A 19,904-nucleotide genomic window follows, 5' to 3' on the forward strand; every position below is an offset into this window, starting at 1 on the left:
CGGCGCCGCCTGGAAGGCTGCCCGTGATTGGGGGAGGCGGCGGGCGGCGGGTTGCCTCGCCGTTTGAGTTGTGGAGGGCCAGCGGCGGCGGTTGTTTTGCCGTTGGGGGCCTCTGGCGGTAGAGGCCCGTGAGGCGGCGGCGGGTGCCGGTGGTGCCGGTGGTGCCGGCCCCCTCCCGCGCTGCCTCGGGAGCTTGTCCCTGGGTTGTTCGGCAGGGGGTCCCCCAGGGCCCCTATGGCCGTTCCCAGCGGGGCCTGCGACGCGCCTTAGCTTGTGTTTCCGCCGGGCACCCCCACCTCCGCCAGCTTCCCGGGGTACCCGGCGCCGCAGGCGGCCCGGCTGAGCCCCGGCTCGAAGCTTCTGTCCCCTACCCGCCGTCAGCCCGGCCCTTCCTCAGGGGCGCCATGAGCGCGACGGACTGCTCTCCGGGGAGCTCCCCTCGCTCCAGAAGGTAGTGTGGGGGCTGCCTCCGCAGTCACCCCGCGCCGAAACTGCTCTGGGGGCTCTGGCCCCGCAGCTCTTCTCGTTCTGTCCGGTAGCCAGGCTTAACAGAAGGCACCGTTTTGTCCGCTCTGGTACCTGCTGCGCTTCCCTGTCCTTAGGCCTTTCCGTTTCTACTGTTCCTTAGTTCAGTAATAAACTATTCACCTTGTGCCTATGTTACCTGTTTTCTTCTCTTGCTGTTATTTATTTTTCCAAGTGTGGTGTTTAAGGCATTTCTGGGCGCAGCTGGAGGGAGCGTTCCTATGTTAATTGATCGTGTTATTGTGCATTTAATACTTTACTGCAGTGCCAGGAGTTAAGGAGCTTGGCGTGTTTTCACGGATGTAGCACGTTGGGGTTCTGATCTAAGCAGCTTTGGTGAGCTGGTCCTTAAAGGTCACCGCTGCCTCAGTGTCACCTGACAGATCATTTTATGATCAAAGTTCTGGCACTGGCTCCAGAATCAGATTCTGGACTGTGTTTTTGTTAAGCAGATCTTTAGTAAAGAGGCTTCTTAGCTGTAATTCTGTTACTCATGGTATCGTTAAAAAAAAAAAAAAAAGTGTTTGTTAGATAAATAACGAAAAGAACACTTCCCAAGGGAATTTTGAACTCTGTATGCAGCTCTATTTGCAAATTTGGTGCTTGTTTGAGCAGGTTAACTGTTTGAATGCAGTAAACATTGTTTAAAAGAAAAATCAGATCTGTAATTACACATACTTATTCTTCGTTTGACTTATGCAATATTGACATGCTTTCCATGTAGTACCTCAACATAAGATTCACGAACTTGGAAGCTTCTATTTTACTGTCAAGGGTGAACAAGCGATGTGGATAAGACCATCAAGTACACCAGAAAGGAAAGCATGTAGATTCCTAGACCTACACCTTAAATTCTGGTGGCTGGTGCATCAGCTAACCTGAATTATTGTGTTTATTCGACAGTCTTTCTTCTGAAAGTGTTTTTCTCTCTGGATATCAGATAGTGATTTCATCACAGATTATGTCTTCCTGTTTATCTCACAGTGGCTGCTGCTTCTAATTGCAAAACAATGGACTTTTTGTCCCCTTTGTTTTCTCCTTCTTTTCTTTCCTCCTCTTCCTTTCATGTTCACTCTCCCCAAATAACCTGTGAGAGTCTCCTTCAGTAACATTTTTCTTTCTCCCTTTTCCATCAGTTGGCCCCATCTCCACAGTATAGTAAGCCTGCAAGCTGTTCTATATCAAAGCTTTTGGTTCTCCAAAATGCCGTGATCTCCTGTTAATACTCGGAGCACAGACAAGCTAATCTGTGTTTGAAATTGAATCTGAGTTAAAATTGAAAATCTTTTTTTAACTATTTTAGAAAGGTTTTTTCATTTTATTGTCTGAATCTTACATGTCATTAGAAACTGTTTCTGCCCAGGCTTGCAACCCCCCATGTCTCATCCAGATATGCTAGTTCTCGGTCTCCGAGTCAGCAGGACTTTACTCCTCTCCCTTCAATCAATGAGCGCTTGGCCTTTCTCCGGCCCTCCCGGGAGCTGCTGGAATACTACCGCAAGAAGATTGATGACTTTGATGAGGAACATGAGGATTTGGTGAAAAGGCTGGAGAGATACAAAGAAACGTATGATGAGCAGGTTAGGAAAAGTTTTTGAATTATGATGGACTATGTATCCTTACAAAAACTTAATATTTTTCTTCAGTTGAAAACTCAGCACAGATGGTCTTAAGATTTACCAGTAATGTGGTAGAACTAAGCTAAGAAGTTGATTTCAGGGTTTGATTGTAAAATCTAGCTGTCTGTCCTCTGTCAAAGCAAACAAACATGCCTGGAGGATATTCTTCTATTCTTAAATTATTATAGTTTGGTTATATCTTCACAGTGGGTTGTTTGTTTCTGTTTTTTTTTAAATTAAAGCCTGAGTTTAGATGTTCAGTTTTCATTTTGTCCGACTTCTTTCCCTTGTTTCTCACAGTGAAGAATGAGTGCTCTTTTGTCCAAATTTAATGGGCTTTGAGATACAGATATAATTTGTATTTACTGCAATGGAATTCATAAGCTTGGCTGTAGGCTATTAAGCAGTATACTACACAGCAAATAAATACGAATTTAAAAGAATCTCCAAAACCTAAAAAAAAAAAAAAAAAAAGCCTTTTAAGAGGAAGAAATCTTAGAGAATATCTGTAACATATTCAGTGCTCTGATATGCCTTACAGCATACATCTGTCTAGCAGTCATATTTGTAATTGTGAATGGCACTTTGGGAATAGAATGGTCACTTCTGAGGTGACTGAGGTGCCTCCTCAAGTACTGGCCATGCTTGAAGCAGCCTGAAAGCCCTCGGGAAACATGTGGCATACAACTTACTTTCATTCAACATATGGGAAAAAGAGGGGCAGGTTCCAAAATAGTGTCTTCTCTCCTACAGGAATGGTTTTCTGAAAGGTTTGTTAGTTTTCCGCACCAGGTAGAAAATCATTAATGGCACCTAGTAGCTAGCAGATTTCTTACTACTGAACCATACGGATATTTTAATGTTTATTCTTCAGTAATTTCTTTTAAGAGTAAGTGCTATTACAGAGGCTTTGCTAGGTTTTTGTTGACGTCAGACTCCCCATACCTGTGCCGCACTGACTGCCAGTGCAGAAGTGCGACCACTGGAAACTGGAGATCCTAGCTTAGACCTTATTTGACTGTTGCATAGTGACAATGATTTTCAGGGCTCTGAACTCCCTCTTGAAACGTTTTTTAATAATTTTTCAATACTGCCCTCATCTGGTCGAATTTTGTAAGAGAGTGAAATAATTCACTCGAACTGGCAGTTGCTCAATACCAGTTACAGGCTCAAGGCACAAGCAGTTTGAAGTTTCTAAGTGTTGCCCAATGCTCTGTATCATTTCAAGTACCTCCTTCTCTCTACCTAGCACAAATTGCAATGGGAAGTACATCAGCGAGAAGAGGAGATTGCGGAGTTGCAAAAGGCTTTGAGTGATATGCAAGTCTACCTCTTCCAGGAGAGGGAACACATCCTTCGTCTTTACTCAGAGAATGACCGGCTGAAAATCAGGTGTGCTGTCTTAGCTGGTGAGCTGGGTCACTGGCGCAGTAGCAATTGCATGCATTGTGTTCTAATTCTCATCCAGATCTGGAGTCTTCAGAGAAGCACTTATGCCATGCTTCCCAGGGAGGGCTCCTATGAAATTGTACCAATCTTGGAGGTGGGATGCAATCTGTTGGGCTGCTAAATATGTTTCCACTTATTCCTCCTATTCCGATAGTAGAAGCAAGAGCAGAAGTTGAACATATTCAGATTTTAATTGTGAGTTGCCAGTTTGAATATGGAGGTTCTGATTTAAGCAGACTGTGGTGGGTTGACCTTGACTGGACGCCAGGTGCCCACCAAGCTGCTCTATCACTTCCCTTCTCAGCTGGACAGGGGGAGAAAAACTACAACAAAAGGCTTGTGGGTCAAGATCAGGACAGGGAGAGATCATTCACCAATTACCATCACGGGCAAAACAGACTTGACTTGGGGAAATTCATTTATTACCAATCAAATCAGAATAGGATAATGAGAAATAAAAACAAATCTTGAAACACCTTACTGCCACCTCCCTTTCTTCCTGGGCTCAACTTCACTCCCAAATTTTCTACCTCCTCTCACTGAGCGACACAGGGGGATGGGGAATGGGGGTTGCAGTCAGTTCATCACATGCTGTCTCTGCGGCTGCTTCCTCCTCGCTCTCTTCCCCTGCTCCAATGTGGGGTCCCACCCATGGGAGACAGTCCTTTACAAACTTCTCCGCTGTGGGGCCCTTTCTACAGGGTGCAGTCCTTCAGGAACAGACACCACACCAGCATGGCTCCCCTGCAGGGTCACAAGTCCTGCCAGCAAACCTGCTCCAGCATGGGCTCCTTTCTCCGTGGGTCCACAGGTCCTGCCAGGAGCCTGCTCCAGCACAGGCTTCCCATGGGGTCACAGCCTCCTTCGGGCATCCACCTGCTCTGGCGTGGGGTCCTCCACAGGTTGCAGGTGGAGATCTGCTCCACCGTGGACCTCCCTGGGCTGCAGGGGACAGCCTGCCTCACCATGGTCTTCACCATGGGCTGCAGGGGAATCTCTGATATAGCCCTTAACGTAGTTTGCTTTAAAAACAATGGACACTTACAATCTGCTGAATGAAGTATCTGAAAGGATTTTAGGTAGTTCATAACTCTGAAATGCAAATTCTTTACCACCACGTGCTATTGCTGTATCAGTCTATGTAGTATCATATTTGAAAAGAGCAATGCTCCCCAGTGCCAGCAGAATTGGTGGTGTTCTTATTGTATTGGCAACATCAGTAATGTCTTTGGGATTTTGTTTTTAAAGCAGTATTCTCAAGAACTGCAATAGCTTGGAAAACTTGTAAGCATTAACAAGTAAACTAGAAAGACAGTGTTCCACAATGTCTTGATGTACTTAAAAATAGCAATGTGCTGACCACTTTCCTTGAATTCCAGGGAACTGGAGGATAGAAAAAAAATTCAACATCTCCTGGCTTTAGTGGGAACAGACAGAGGAGAAGTTACATATTTTCACAAGGAGCCTCCACATAAGGCAAGTTCCGTTTGTCTGTAGAACTCTGCTTTTGATTGTAACTTGAAGATCTGTACCCCAGAGGCTGACCACAGACCAGATCTGTCCCGCAAGTCAAAAGCTGCTAAATGAGCCCAAAGCAGGAGGTATCTAGCTCTGTAGCAACATCAGGTTTTAGTATAGCTGCTGACAGATAAGTAGCACACTGGAAGTAGGTCCTCTTAGCATCAGTCCCCTTCTACCTTCATGCATACTTCCAGATCAGCCTCCTAAGTGTCAGATGGGAGTCTGAAGCCATCTGGCAAATGGTCATTGAGAAGTTGGAGAGAATACCACAAAGAGAAAAAGAAAAAAAGGAAGTGCAGAAAATGACCAGGTGCGGTGCTTGAAGATCAGCTATCTCGGAGTGCCTATCTCTTAGGGCCTCGGTAAAGAGTAAAGCTGTGTTGAAGTTGCTGCAGTAGTTTCCTGAGCAAGAGACTGCAGAAGAGCCATCCCCTCTAGGCAATATTGTATTGCATATTTCAGAAATAATGCGAAATTGATTAAATGGCAGTGCATATGAAGTGCAGTGTAGTTGAACCTACTTAAAGTCATGAATCACAAATGATTTGGACACACAGAGACTATGATGGAGTATAGGATTTATCTTGGATTAAGGCACAGAAAGAGGCTGAAATATGCTGCATTGTTTGTGGTTGTTCTACATTGCTCAAGCAGTTAAAAAATCTTGCAGAAGCTTTAAAATTCCCTGATACGGGGTAGCTCTAAAATTAGGCCTATTATATAGCATCAACCTTAAGATAAGCATTGGGGTTATAACCTGCTCCCTCATGGCCTTCAGTTTTTGTTAAGTGGGTTTCAGTTCAGCAGTTGAATTGTTTCAATAGTTTTATTGGTTAGCTTTTATTCCAGGCTTGTTCAGTAGCTTGAGTGAATGTGCTGATAAATCAAGCTTCATGTTTCTCTGTCTTGCTAAGGCAAGAAGGAGCATGAAAGAAGGAAATAACATAATCTTCATCTTCACCTTCCTCCTCTTCTCTCTGTCCCCAAAATGCTCCTTTTCCTGTCGAGGGTGCTGACTTTCATCCTAATGAAGCCAGCAAAGGCAGGATTACTTTCCAGTTACCTTTCAGTGAAAAAAAATAGAGGCAGAAATGGCAAAACTCAGCCATGATAAAGGAAACTTTTCAACACAGACTAATGACACTTGTGAATGTCTTCCTTGTCTTGTGGTAGAAGTAAGGTAATGCTGTTCTTTTGGATATTTCATTTTACTCTTTAAGATTTGTTCTTGACCATTGCAACTTTGGAGAAGTCAAATGTTCAGCGCAGATATCTAATCTTGTTTCTGTAGGTTACTGTTCTGCAAAGGCCAGCTAAATCCAGAGAGTCACATGAACGAAATGATACTTCTAGAACAGGTACCACACCAAGCTGATGAGCAGCAGCTCAGCTATTGATACTTATTTCTCTGCGTGTTTGTGTCTGGTATACCGAAATAATTCCTTACTGTGAATACTTTAGTATACCTCCATTAAGCTCCCTAAATGTATCCATGTGTACATACACATATATATGCAGTACTGTTGGCTTCCCTTTGAAATCTTTTAAAATAATCTGAGCTGGCTCTCGTGTCCATGATCTGCTCAGCTAAGAAAAAGGCTGGTATGACTGTGGAATGGCTGTTATGGAACTATGCAGGTACCAACTGGACAGGCACCCTTAGCCACAGCCATTCCAAGGTGTGGGGTTCTGCCTGCCTTTAGTGTAGACAACAGTGTGGGTCTGTATGCCTACTTACTGATTTTCTCTTTTGAAAGCACTGCCTCTTCCAAATTGACTGAAATTAGCTAACACTCAAAACTCATTCAAGGCTTCATGCTTGTGCAACTGTGTCATCTGCCTCTTCATCATTTATTTAAGAAAATTTAAGTTTGCTTTCTATATATGCCAAGAAAATTAGTAGGTTGCCTAAATATTGTGGTGTGATAGTGTGGGATAAAGGTATAGGATCACCATAAGTTCTGAAACTCTTTTCTTCCAGCTAGCCCTGCTAGAAGTCCTTGTGACTGCAGCAGTGGCAAGTTTTTTCCTGTTCTTGTAGGCCTGCCAGAACATACAATATTTCGTGCTTGGAAAGATACTGCAGGTAGATTGGAAAACTCTTTTCTACTTCTGTTAAATTTCTGCGATAGGCACCAAGAGGAGCACTTCAAAACCAGCAGCAAAAGGAGAGAAACCAGAAGGTCCTGAGAGATATCAGAGAGATAATCAAACACTTCTACTTCAGGTAAAAACATTTGCTACGTGATGGACATAATTCCTGGCTGTCCAAGAAATTATGATAGACAAATATGCTGTCTGCTTAGATAAGATGTAGACATACCAATTTTATCAGTCCCCACGTCTTACTATGGATTCCCACTTTCCATCTGTTTACTTAGCTGTTTCTTTGCAATGAATATAAGCTTAGATTTAAGAACTTGCATCTGATTCAGGAAGCTTTATGTAAGTAGATGTTCCAGTAATGTCAGCTGGAATATGTTGCCCTTAAATACAGAAGGTGGAATTGATGTTATCTCCTGTAATTTGATTGTGCCTATGAATTTACATTAAACACACAGAAGATCTGCGGGGTTGGATATTTTGTGGATGCACTAGTACAATGGCATGTTCCCTTTGCTAGACTTCAGTGAAAGATAGGGTGTAGACAGCATGACAGAATGAAAGATAAAATGTACAGAATCATGAATTAGGGAAGATACCAGAAGCTGTGTCTAAAGCATGAGGAAGTATGAGTCAAGAAAAGCAAATTAAAGAGCAAACTTGTACAGCAGATAGATTTATTTTTTTTAAGTTTTGTTGTTGTTCGAGGGCAGTGGTGACTGACCTAGTAGCCAGTTAGCTGTCTAACAACATTTATTCTGGAGCAAGAGCATTATACAAAATTGTCATAAAATAAGCTATCTAAATACATGCAAAGTTTTTTCAGATAGTTTCTTACACATAGGCCAGATGCACATTTTTCAATTACTTGTTCCAATTTGTCTCCCTGACTATGTGCCCTAGATCAAGAGTCTTTGCATCCCTCTCCTTCACTCATCTTGTTTACATTTAGTAATTCATTCTGGTTGAGTAATTTATTTTGTTCAAGATATGTGGACTTGCTGCCTTCCTAGAATTTAGGGGGTTTTTATATCACCATTTCATTGGAAGTTGGTAGCACAGGGACAGAAGTGTCTCTGCATATTCCAAAGGATTTGTCACATCCTTTGTGCAATTTAAATCTTTCCAATATCTTCGATCTACTGTTGCTGCTTATAATATGCCTGTCTTGCCTTTAGCATGATTTTTTTCTTAAAATGTTTTAGCTGTTTGAAATACTTAGCATTAAAACAAAAATAAAAATTTGAGAAATTAGAACTCTCAAAGGTATTATGGGGTAGAGTCTTTGATCTGAATCTTGGAATTTAAGAGACTTGCAAGGACAGGAGCAGAGTTGCTGTGAGGTCTTATTCAGTAATGTGTTTGCTTATTCAGGTGGAGGCCCTGCAAGCTCAGATAGAAGAACAGACACGATTATCCAAGGAACAGGTTGAGGCACTACTAGAGGACAGGCGGATTCACATGGAGGAAGCCCAGCTCCAGCATCAGAGGGACCAGGACAAGATCAAAACTATAACAGATAAGTGAGTGTGAGAGAATAACCATGATGTAGTCATGAGATGAGAAGAGAGGGGAACAATAGAAATATTTTGGCTTTCAGTATGTTGCTTTCTGCAGCAGGCAGAAAAGCAAATTATGAGCCATCTCTTTGGTAGTGTGTGTAGTAATGTGTAAGATGGAGTAATCTACATATTAAAAATCCTATTTCACATTGGAAGAATATCACTTCTTTCATTAGATAAGAAGAGCTAAACTCGTTAGGAAAACACCTATCTTTCTCCTCCATGCTTCTTCCAACTTGCAGTGATGACTGAGGAAATTAAAGTAGGAACTAGGAAAGAAGTTAATTAACTCCACTGCGATCCCTTTTTACAGACTCCATAAGACCCAAAATCTCTTATATGAGAGTACCCGTGACTTTCTTCAGCTCAAGTTTGATGCCCGAGCCAATGAGAAAGCATGGATGGCAGAGAAGGACAGTCTGCTGAGGAAACTTGACAAATATCTGGATCAGTTTACTATCAGTAGGGAGCCAGGAAGAGAGAAGAAGCAGAGAGATACCAAGAAGATGCTTCGAGCAGATGATGGAGCTTGGAAACTCCACAGCAGAGAAATAAAGGTAATTTGTTTTTGTCCTAGGTAGAGGCTCTTTAACAGTTTTCGACTAGAAAATTGGAAGCATCTGGGTTTTGCCTAGATAGGCAGTAGCTAGCAGCTGTTTCAAAGCTGTAGTGGCTTGCCATGACTTACGGTAGCACTTCACTGTCAGTTTCTTTTATGCCCAGGACAATTCCCTACTTCTGCAAACTGTGTGATATGTGGGCCAACAGTTCTTAACCTGCTTGTTGCACATGCCTTTCTTTTAGTGTAAATGGTCTCAGCTAATGGACTTAGAATGCAGTGTCTATATGTTCCTTGCTGCTGTTGGGGGAGAATAAGTCCTTTCAGTTGATGTCCCCCAGCTCTTCTACAGTAGTCAGGATTTTATTTCCACTTCAGGTATACTTCCAGTGAGAAGTTGGGAGATCTGAAGTGGGTAAACAGGGAATAAGGAATTGGAAAGTAAACAAGTAATAGGGAATTGTTTTCATCTACTACTGAATGAAATGCAGTAATGGGCAAGCAGCTGTGAGAAGCGGAATTACAGCATTAGTTGAATATTATTTTTAAGGGGAAGAGGAGAGAGTTCTTTGATGATGAGCAGTCAGGCAGAACCGATAATCTAATGAAAAGGTTTTGGTAATGGAAGTGGGTTTAGAATATTGTCCTTACCTGGTTATCTCCTTAGCTGTAGCTCCAATTGTTAATTTTTATTTGCCTGTCATATTGTCAATCTATCATACTTGCTTTTCCAGAGCAATTGAAATTTTGTGAGCACTGGCTTTTGAGTTGATTCTTTCTGTTCCTCCTATGTCCTAGTCACTGCAAGAACAGCTAGTGCAGGAACGGCACCTATCAAACATGTATAGAGAGCAGTGTGTCACCCTGGAAGGTGAGCTGGCTAGGATTCGTGAGGAGGGAGATGTTGGCAGAGAACTCTTTAAGGTAATTAGTCTGTAATCATCTGCTAGCTGTGTGATGATCTTGCAGGTTTTATTTTGTATACCCTATTGAGTTTTCATCTCCATAGGAACGCTCAGAAAAGATGGGGAAGCGCCTGAAGCTGATGACTCAGCGATATGAAGCCTTGGAAAAGCGTCGTAATATGGAAGTGGAAGGCTTCAAGAATGACATTAAACAGCTTCGGCAGAAGTTGAAAGATGTAGAGAAGCAGCTTTTTATGGTAATTGCTAAGCATTTCTGAGGCAGACTATTATGAGCTTACCCTATAGAGGTGTATTCTCAGTATTTAAATGCAGTATTTCCCTAGAGTTAAGGAAATAATTTCTTTCCTAAGTGTTCCTTTAGCTATTAATATTTGAAAAAACTTGCCCTCTTATGTATTTTATGAAGAAAAAAAAAATTTGTCTTTGTTAATCAGGCATCAAGCTTGCCAGGAACTGTCCTGATTATACATTAGCTGTGTATTTTTGTTGCAACTCTGAGAGTTCTTATTTGATGCCTGTAGCTCACTTTACTGCCTTGCAGTCTTGAGACAGCTAAGTAGTTTCAGAAGTATATCCTGCAGAGAAAATACTGATTGGTTTTCTTTCTGGGGGCCATAGTGTTTGGTTTTGTTCCAGTAAGAGGTAGATCATTGACTTAAGTATTGTGAATATTCTATTTATTCCTTTGTTAATATCTCAGTTGTAACTCTGCAAAAATCGCTGCAGAAACAATGGCTGGAACTTGAAGCTGTGTACTCTCTAGTACCTTCCAGATGTGTAGATGAACATCAGAACAGCTTAGAAGGGAAGTCACAGCCTTGATGTTGCTTGGAGTTTAGGATGAGATATTTATCTAAGATATGCTTAGGAGGTTGATCTAGGCATAGTTTTTGTTCAACTGACTCTCCTTCAGGAATCTGGCAGTGCCACCAATTCATTTGTTTTCTGTACTTTTGGCACACAGTTCAGTTTAATTAGACTAATGCACTTGTCTTCCCTAATTACTTCAATTTTTTGTTTGTTTGTTTTTGTGTTGGGGTTTTTTGTTTGTTTTTTTTCTGTTTTTTTCTTGGGCTGTGAGTTTTTAAACTTTATTCTTTAAGGACTAAACAGCATATGTGAATGGGGGAAAAATTGCCTATATACCTTTACTACAGACCTGTAAGTTTTGTAACTGTGAGCGTCCTCTTAATTGTATTCTTCATTTCTTTACACTTTTAACCACAAGAGGGCAGAGGAACAAAACACTTGCTAGAAGTCTTCAGAGTGATCTTTAAATCCTTCTCATCACTTGAGGTCAAAATGACTACAGATGACTAAATTTTCTGATTTGCGTATTAAAGTCTTTGACCAAGAACTACATGATGACAACGAGACGCCCTAAAGGGTCGAGAGAAAAGAGGGCTTTGAGAGCAGCTTCCAAGGCTGTGCTGCTCTGCTGTTGAAAGTGGCTGGGCTGGCATGCTATCTATCCAGTTCCAGGGTGACAGGAAATGGCAGCCCTGGCTAGCTTGCCATGAGGAATTCTGATTATCCAGAGCCTTTGTTCGGCTCAGTATGGGCCATATGGCATGGCCTGAGACTAGGCATTGTCTTGAACTGCTCTTGAATTGTGTGCTGTTCAGAAGGCAGCAGGTTGGCCACAGCTGTTAAACCACCTCTAGTTCTAGTAGCAAAAGATGACAAAATGTCATCATATCAGGTGAGGTACTTAGAACCACATAAAAGTTAGCTGATAAATAATTTAACTTGCCTTTTTTTGTGGGTCTCTAAATAATGCAGGAATTGGAAAAGAGTTGACAAGTTATGGGTAAACTTGATTATTTTCTATCCAGATTTCTTTCTCACAAGTAATACAATACCATAATGTATGAAAGCTTTGTTCTTTATTTTTATTTCTGGAGCACCTTTCTATTGGTGATATGTATTAGCCTAGTGATATTAGCTTAAGCATCCTCTTTGCTAGCTACAAAGGGTCTCCTTTACCATTCTCTCCCTCATATCCTCGTCATAATACTTTCTAAATTGTATTCTGTACTGCCCTGTTTTCTTAGTTTGTTTTTCTTTTCCTTTTTAGGTGACTCTGAATATTGGACCAGACCAGGATCTTGCAATTCTCCATGAGGTCCGCCAAGGAAACAGACTAACCCGTAAAATTCAAGGAGAACTAAAAAACTTAAAAGCAAAAATCTATGGCTTAGAGAATGAACTACGGGTCTGCTGAAGCTGAGGTATTAGCTAGCATCCTAGTTTTAGGAATGGGACGTTGCTGGGCTGGAATAGTCATATGTGAGAGCAGCTCCTGCCTGTCTGTTTCCTGGCATTCAGTGACAGAAGGCTTGAGGAAATCTGCAGTTAATGTCATAACACTGTACATGAGCCGTTCTTAACATGCCAGATTATATTGCTGTTTCTGCTGAGAGATGGCACATGATAAGACTGACATAGAAAGTACATGATGACTGATAAATCAGGAATATGCTTATGACTTCATCTTACCTTCATATCTGTGGTAGGGGTCAGTGTATACTGGCCTTCACCTTTATTTGGAGCACATTGTAAACCACATATATGGTTATAATGACATTAATAATCATGGAAGGATCTAGTTCAAGATCTGAATTGCTTGACTGACCTTTTCCTATGTGAGAAGCAGCTTTTAAAATGGTTTAAATGATTACTGCTTTGGTGCTTAGGCACATCAGGATGTAACTGGAAATTTTCTTTGAAAAAGACCACGTATAGAAAGTACGTACTAAAGTGTATTACGTCTGACTCTCCCCTTGACAGTATAACTATTTTAAAATGGCTTCCCTTTGCTTGGTTCTAACCTCATTAGGACAAACCTGACTGATTTAATATGGTGGAAAAAGATAACCTGTTATAGAACTCATCTGCAAGAACCAGCAACATCTACACTTGTTTTGAATGTTTGGAGGGGATGGAAATACTACACTATTGAGTGTTGTCACCTCGTGCCCTTCCTCCCATTTTATCTTAACACACAGAGAAAGCCTATAATAAAAGGCATCTAGTATCTTCCTTAACCACCATATTATCTATCTTTGTAGCTTTAAACAATATCTTGGTTATGTACCAACAAATCATGGTCAACTTTTGCTACAGCAGTTGTTGCTACTGAACTGTAAATGAAATTGGGGTGGCAGAGCAGGTGCCTAGTTGCTGCATGATAAATATAACTCTATGATGATTATCTTCATACCAGACATCAGGACATCACAATTCTAGAAAACAGATGAAATCATGAAAAGGGTTACAACATGGCTTCAGCCCACTTTATAATTGCAGGTATTCATGCTTTTACTGTAGCATCAGCAAATCTTGTCCACGTTGTAGGCTGAGAGCAGATCTGTGTTGGGAAAAGGATTTCAGTGCCTCTGTTTCCTACTGTACCTTGTTAAATGTGACAGAAGCAGAATAATGTCTTTCTGAAGTATACACCTATAGGCTACCAGCACTTCCTTTCTTGTTGAAAAGAATTTAGTGTGTGAAAGAGGCAGTTTCTTTTGGACGTGGTAGTGGCCATGGAGATCCTCATTCAGTGTTTGGGAGAGGTAGATACGCAAAAGATGTTTTTGTGCTGTCAAGATTTGGAGAAAATTGTTTTTATAGCACCAGCTAAAGCAATGCAGGATGGGAAATTCACTCAAGAAGTCAAGGCCCACTTCAATTGTGTTTCCTTTTTGTGACAAACTTGCCATCTCTCCCTTATGGTACTGTACTGTGGCTTTTATTCTGTCTGTGTTCTTAACATCAAATTCATCACAACACAGACTGTAGTGTTGGGTGGCTGGTAGTCTGTACATAAATGCTCAACTACTACTACAACTTAGGAGAGGCTGTTTTAAAGTATGTTGCACTGATTAGCTGAAAATGCTGAACTGTTCAGAAACTGATTCATGAGCAACTTGGGTGCTGATGCTATGTGGACAGTTGAGGAAAGTTATTAAATAATGCTATCCATCATTCAGTCTCACTCTTTCTTAGTTGACTAGTACTTTCTCAGATAAGTCTAGCTAATTAAGGTGAGTTTGTATGTGAAATAACATGCTACCAGTTTAAAGATAAGATATCAAAGTTATCACACGTCCTGGAAGGCTGCTTCTGAAAATTGCTACATAATGAAGTAGTAACCACTTATTCAGCAGGATCCATCTACTTAAATTCACCTGATGGGAAGCTAGCAAAAAGGTTTCTTGAACCTATAGAAATAAATGGGTTTCTGTTTATTTTCAACTCTTCCAAGCTAAAGAATTGCCTGTGAACACATTTTCCTCACTTGAAAGCCCTGAAGCGTGTCTGGATAAAGACTGTAGGCTTTGACATTGAGGTTTGTAAGACTGGGAGGAAGTATTGGGGGAAGAAGGATGTAAATGTTTAATTTCCTGTCTTCCTTACAGATATTCCTTATTACTTAAAAGACTAAACAGAATAAAATGACTACATTCCTAATATATCTGCTGGTGAGTGGTGGGGGTGGGGAAATTACGGTAGTGCTGATCTGTAAATCCATTTTATTTGGAAGCTTGAGTATTTGTCCAAGGGCAGGAAGTGCAAAGTATTGTACATGCTCTTTCTGCATGACATCATGTGATCATGTGAAATTGAAATGTTGCTTTACATTGCCAAAAGAAATGTAGACCTTCAAGTCAAGAACTGCCTTAAAGACCCAAGTGCTTCCTACCACTGACAACTACCCTTTAAGATGTCAGTAAAGAATTACTGGTGTTTCCAAAAGGGTTTCCTGGGAAAGGTTCCAAGACCTATATTAGTCAATTTTCTTCCACAATTTTTGGGTAGAAAGCAAAAAATGGCATTTACTCCAAAGACCGATTAACTTTTTTTTTTGCTAATTTAAGTTAGTAACGTGTGACTTGTATCATTTCAATACAACTAAATGCCAGGTTATGTATGTAGGAGCACAGAATTTGAGAGATCTCCAAAATGGCTGATTCTAGGAATACAGAGACTATCCTGCAGAGGATTAAAGGTTAGAACTGGACAAATGTTCTTACTGTGAGCCAAGGCACTAAAATGTTTCTTGTATAAATAGGAGAAAAGTGAACAGTAGGGAAAAACTTTATTGTGGTGTAGCCTTATTTAGGTAAGGAAGGAATGCATACATTTCAGAAAGGATGTTGAAATATTGGGTAAGGCACAGAACCACAGATGATTCAGCAGAAGAGAAAAGGTTGTGCAAGAACTCGTATTGCATTAAGAAGACTGATTAATATACACGTATCTTGAAGATTAAAAACTACCAAAGGCCTCTATATCCCAGCAGAGATAGGCTAAGCAAGAACCAGTAGCCCAAACCTGAAGTTAATTTAAAAAAGCACACATTTTTAACAGGAAGATTGTGCTTTTTCCCTCATTACAACAAACTATTTGTGGAGGTAACAAATTCTCCACCTCTATCTTCAAATCAAAAAATGATTACACCTCTGGAGAAGGTAGCTTGTTTTAATAAGTTACTGGGTTTGGCACATTAGAACTTAATGAAATATAATTATGTGAACTAACAGGAAATCATTTAAAGGTTCCTTTTGGCTTTAAACCTATGATTTATTTATATGCAATATTTGTAGGAGTTTTTCAGCACTCATGCAGTTGCCTTAATTATAGGAATGTATGCTGTGTCAGCTCACCCTACACAGCAAAGTTACACAAGGTAAAAAAAAAACCACAACCAAAAAACAAAACACAAAAAAACCAAAAAAAATCCCTCATGATCTTCCTATACCACAACTTTCAGTAATTCCCAAATTAATGGACGCTGTCACTGCACTTAGAAAGGCAGATTAACAGTAGCCACAGTTCTGATACCTGTCAGAATAAATCTAAATAGTAGTATAGTATATACTTGTATGCAATGGCTGTACTTGAATTGCTTATGTAAGTAGTAGTATCAATTCAGAAACATGCACGTTTTACCAGGATGGATGGAGTCTGCGGGCAGCCTAATATTCTGGAATTGTGATGTCTCTGTATGTAGGCCAGGAAGTAATTCTTTGATAATTAAGTACTTTTCTGAGACTAGCTGGGAGCAACATCCCTGTTCTGGTAGGTGTTCATATTCATGAAAAGTTATGTCATTCAGACTTTTAATTACAGCTCACAAACACATTTAAATCTGCTACACTAGAATGTATCTGTGCCTGCTCAGTCAAAATCCTAATAAAGATGTCTCATTTGTCCCCATTCAAGGTGGCATCGTAGGTCATTTGTATATAAGGGACATTTTAGGATTTTTCTTTCTAATTTTTCAGCAATATTTTGCTTTTATATTCCCAAGTTGCTCTGAATTATAAGAAAGATCCCCTTTACTCCCTAAACAGTTATTCTTAAATTTGCAAGTCTAGCTGTAGAAGTATACACGTTTTTTAGCATGTGGACTGGGATTATGTACCAAAACATACTTGGATACAGTCTAGAAGGTGTGGCGATGATTCCTTTTGGCTGCTGTATTCATAGGGTTTAGGCACAAAGAACAAAGTTTGGTTTGATTCTTATGTTGCATCAAAAGTTTAGGACTTTCTGTCTGAAACAGGCAGTCAGAGGTAACTGGAATTTAACTCACTAGCAGGAAACATTTCTGCTATGACTGAAGTATTTGAGAAGAGTGGGGTGGACTTCTGATATTTCCCATTTAACACCAAATGAACTGTTTGGAGAAAGGGCATCTCTGAATATGAATTGAAGTGGCTGCCCTTCAAGTAATGTCCAAAAATACAGTTTTACAATATCAGTAGGGTTGACTATGACTAAATTGCACGTTTTAAGAATCGCGATGCTGTTGGATTGTGGACAGATTACAAATGTGTAAATATGGATTATTTATTTTTATTCAGAAAAGCCAGAGAGGCTTTCAACACAGAAGTGTTTCAATGTTAAAGCAAGACAATGATTAACTACGCAGGCATGAAGGGTTTCATTGTTGAATGGGTTCAATTTGAATAAAAAGCTGTGGATTTACTCTGATGAAGCATGCCCAGGATGTGCTGGATTCTCCTGTATTGATTCGGAGATCAAATTGCCTTTCTTTCACCGTAAACACTTATCTGAGTATAGAGTCACTTCTAAACTGTCTGGCAAAGCAGTTTTTTTCCTCTTCAGTGCTAGCTTGGTTAGATAGAAGTGTGCTCTGTGTCGTCACAGGCAGAGCTGCTCAGCTTTGTGTTCTGTAGTGTCCTTAATAAAATGACTGTGGCACATCTTTGGAACTTCTTGAAACATAAGGATGATGAGCACAGTCTGGTACTTTTAAGACAGGTGAAGGAGGAAATTTAGGCAAGACTTCAGTCAGATTCGAAAACATGGATTTCCACAATGATCAAATATGTAAATACATCTTTCATTATGGTAAATGTCTAAACCCTGAAAAGTCTTTTGAAAGTTCTCAGCTTAAAGTCTATAAAAACTTTTTTCTGGAAGTGCAAACACGTGCTCTAGATATTCAGAGGTTGTTCTGATGTGCAAAAAGCAATTCAGGCCAATTCATGGGACAGGAACTGCAGTAAGGAGGTGCTCCTACAGGTGCTGGGTGAAGTTCATGTAAAAATGTGTCCTCTGTACAGGTGAAAAAGAAGGGCAGCCATTTCTATGTAATTTTATCTGGACAGGTCAGGCTTGAGACCTACGGAAAGAGAGTTACGCAGTGAAAAGATGGCATCATGAATGAGGCTTTCCGCCCAGACAGGTAAGTTGTAGGAGAGCAATGGTGTGACTGATGCTGTCAGTCGAAGTCAGAACTGAGGGAGCATAACCATGTGAACAGTGAAAGCAAGAGGAAGTCTCAAACCCTGGCTCAGGCCAGTTCATTCAAATGTTGGCAGCCTAACTGTATTGGTAGAACTCACATGGCTGATTAATGTAACTGTTAGCAAAACCCACCATATCAGCACAGCTTAACTGGGCAAGAAGGTTGTTTTGCTAATAGTTTGTTAATTGCAGGACCACACTGATTCCCTTACTGTGATGTTAAACTGCAGCGTTGACAGGGATTTTTCTGGGATAGCTCCACCAGTAATGCCTTTTAGAGCCCAGTCCATTCCTGAGGAGCCAAAAAGTGAAATAATGAGGAACTGTGTCTTCAGAGACTGCCTTTTCCTCTTAGAAACACTTCTGCCTTTGAGCTGTTTCGATTATGAATGTTGAGATGAAGTCATTGTTTGTGCTTCAGAGCATAGCTGAGGTTAGGAAGAGGGGTGTGGAGCCACCAGGGTGGTGAAAGCTAGGGACAGTTGGGCATCTTTGGTATGGAGCTGGTAATTAGTGTTAAAATGAAAATTACACAAGAAGAAAAAAGAGAAGGAGCAAACGGCAGATAATTGAACCTTTGGGGAGCCTTCAGAGAAAGGATGTTGGCACAGAGCTAAAAGTAATTTACAGAACAGAGAAACAGTTGTTAGATAACGAGAAGCAAAAGCATCATAACAAGAAGAGGCAGGGATGCACAGAGACGGAGCTAGAGAGGGGAGCCAGGAGGAACAGGAGATGTGCGTCGTTAAGTGCTGCACTCATATCAAAGGCTGCTTTTATCATGAGGAAACATAGCCAAAATAGAAAACAAACAAAGGCCCAAACAAAGCAGAAAACACTCCAGTTGGCTCATCTGGCAAATAGTTTCTTTGAAGCGGGTATTCAGGGTAGGCTAGGAGAGGTGTATCCTGAAGCAAGCAGCAATCTCTCCGATGTTCAAGGATGGTCCGTCAGGGCAGTCAGCAGTGTCAGCTCCCCGTCTGAGTCATCTAAATATGACACAGACCCTATTCCTGCATCACCTGCTTCCAGTTCACTTGCTGTTTCTTTCCCTCATGGGGCTGACCCCAGCGTATGGGACTGTTACTAGTTGTAGTTTCCACTGGTACCGTATGGCACCCAGTGGAGGTGAGAGATGTGGAGGTCTGGGCACATGTGTGTGTGACTGGGGATGCGTGAGATACTGGGAATACAAGACTGCTGGTAGACTTGGGATAAAAACATTAATGTGAAGTGTCTTTAAAACATTACTTTAAGTGGTAATCTTATTCCTGGGCATCAGTGCTTTCCGCAATGAAAGTAAGTGGTCCAAAATAAGTTACTTTAAGTACAATGTAGGGCTATTCAAATTCTTCATTCCACTATTTATTACACATCCAGCTTAATTTTGTTCCTTAATATTGTTCTATTATAACTACATTGTAACAGATAGACATCAACGTGTCACACTTCTTTAAGCTTTTTCTCCAGAGACAAGAGCTTTTCTGTATCTTCATTATAGCATAGTTCTATCAGGAAAAAAATTTTGTTTCTTTACAAGTCAACAATACTACTGTTAGCCTATAATTTCACTTTCGCCTCCCCTCCATTTTAGTACCATGTTCAGAAGATAAAAATGTGTTTACTTATTATAATATTTTAATATGCAGCAAAGTTTCAACAAAGTGCAGTTGTCATTTTTCAAACTTAAGGTTGTTCATTTAAGAAATGCAGCCAAATTCCTGGTGAGAATACATCATTCAATTCTCATTCTTTAAATGGTAAATCAAGTTTAATTTAGATCTGTATTTATTACACATTTTTTCCTAGTATTTTCCTCTCTTTTTTTGAACAAAAATGAAAATCTTGGTTTATTTCT

General features: G+C 40.6%; 1 protein-coding gene across 1 annotated transcript; it reads left to right on the forward strand.

The window, feature by feature from the left end:
- Positions 1-47: 47 nt before the first annotated feature.
- On the forward strand, positions 48-14,249 carry CCDC77 (coiled-coil domain containing 77). Its single transcript, XM_009918005.2, has 11 exons — positions 48-451; positions 1,889-2,105; positions 3,394-3,536; positions 4,973-5,069; positions 6,406-6,472; positions 7,247-7,341; positions 8,592-8,740; positions 9,093-9,336; positions 10,137-10,262; positions 10,348-10,500; positions 12,342-14,249. The coding sequence occupies exons 1-11, from the start codon at positions 405-407 to the stop codon at positions 12,486-12,488; spliced, it is 1,485 nt and encodes a 494-aa protein (XP_009916307.1). The 5' UTR covers positions 48-404; the 3' UTR covers positions 12,489-14,249.
- Positions 14,250-19,904: the final 5,655 nt, after the last annotated feature.

This window comes from Haliaeetus albicilla, chromosome 19, assembly GCF_947461875.1.
Source record: "Haliaeetus albicilla chromosome 19, bHalAlb1.1, whole genome shotgun sequence".
In the NCBI taxonomy this organism is placed as follows: Eukaryota; Metazoa; Chordata; class Aves; order Accipitriformes; family Accipitridae; genus Haliaeetus; species Haliaeetus albicilla.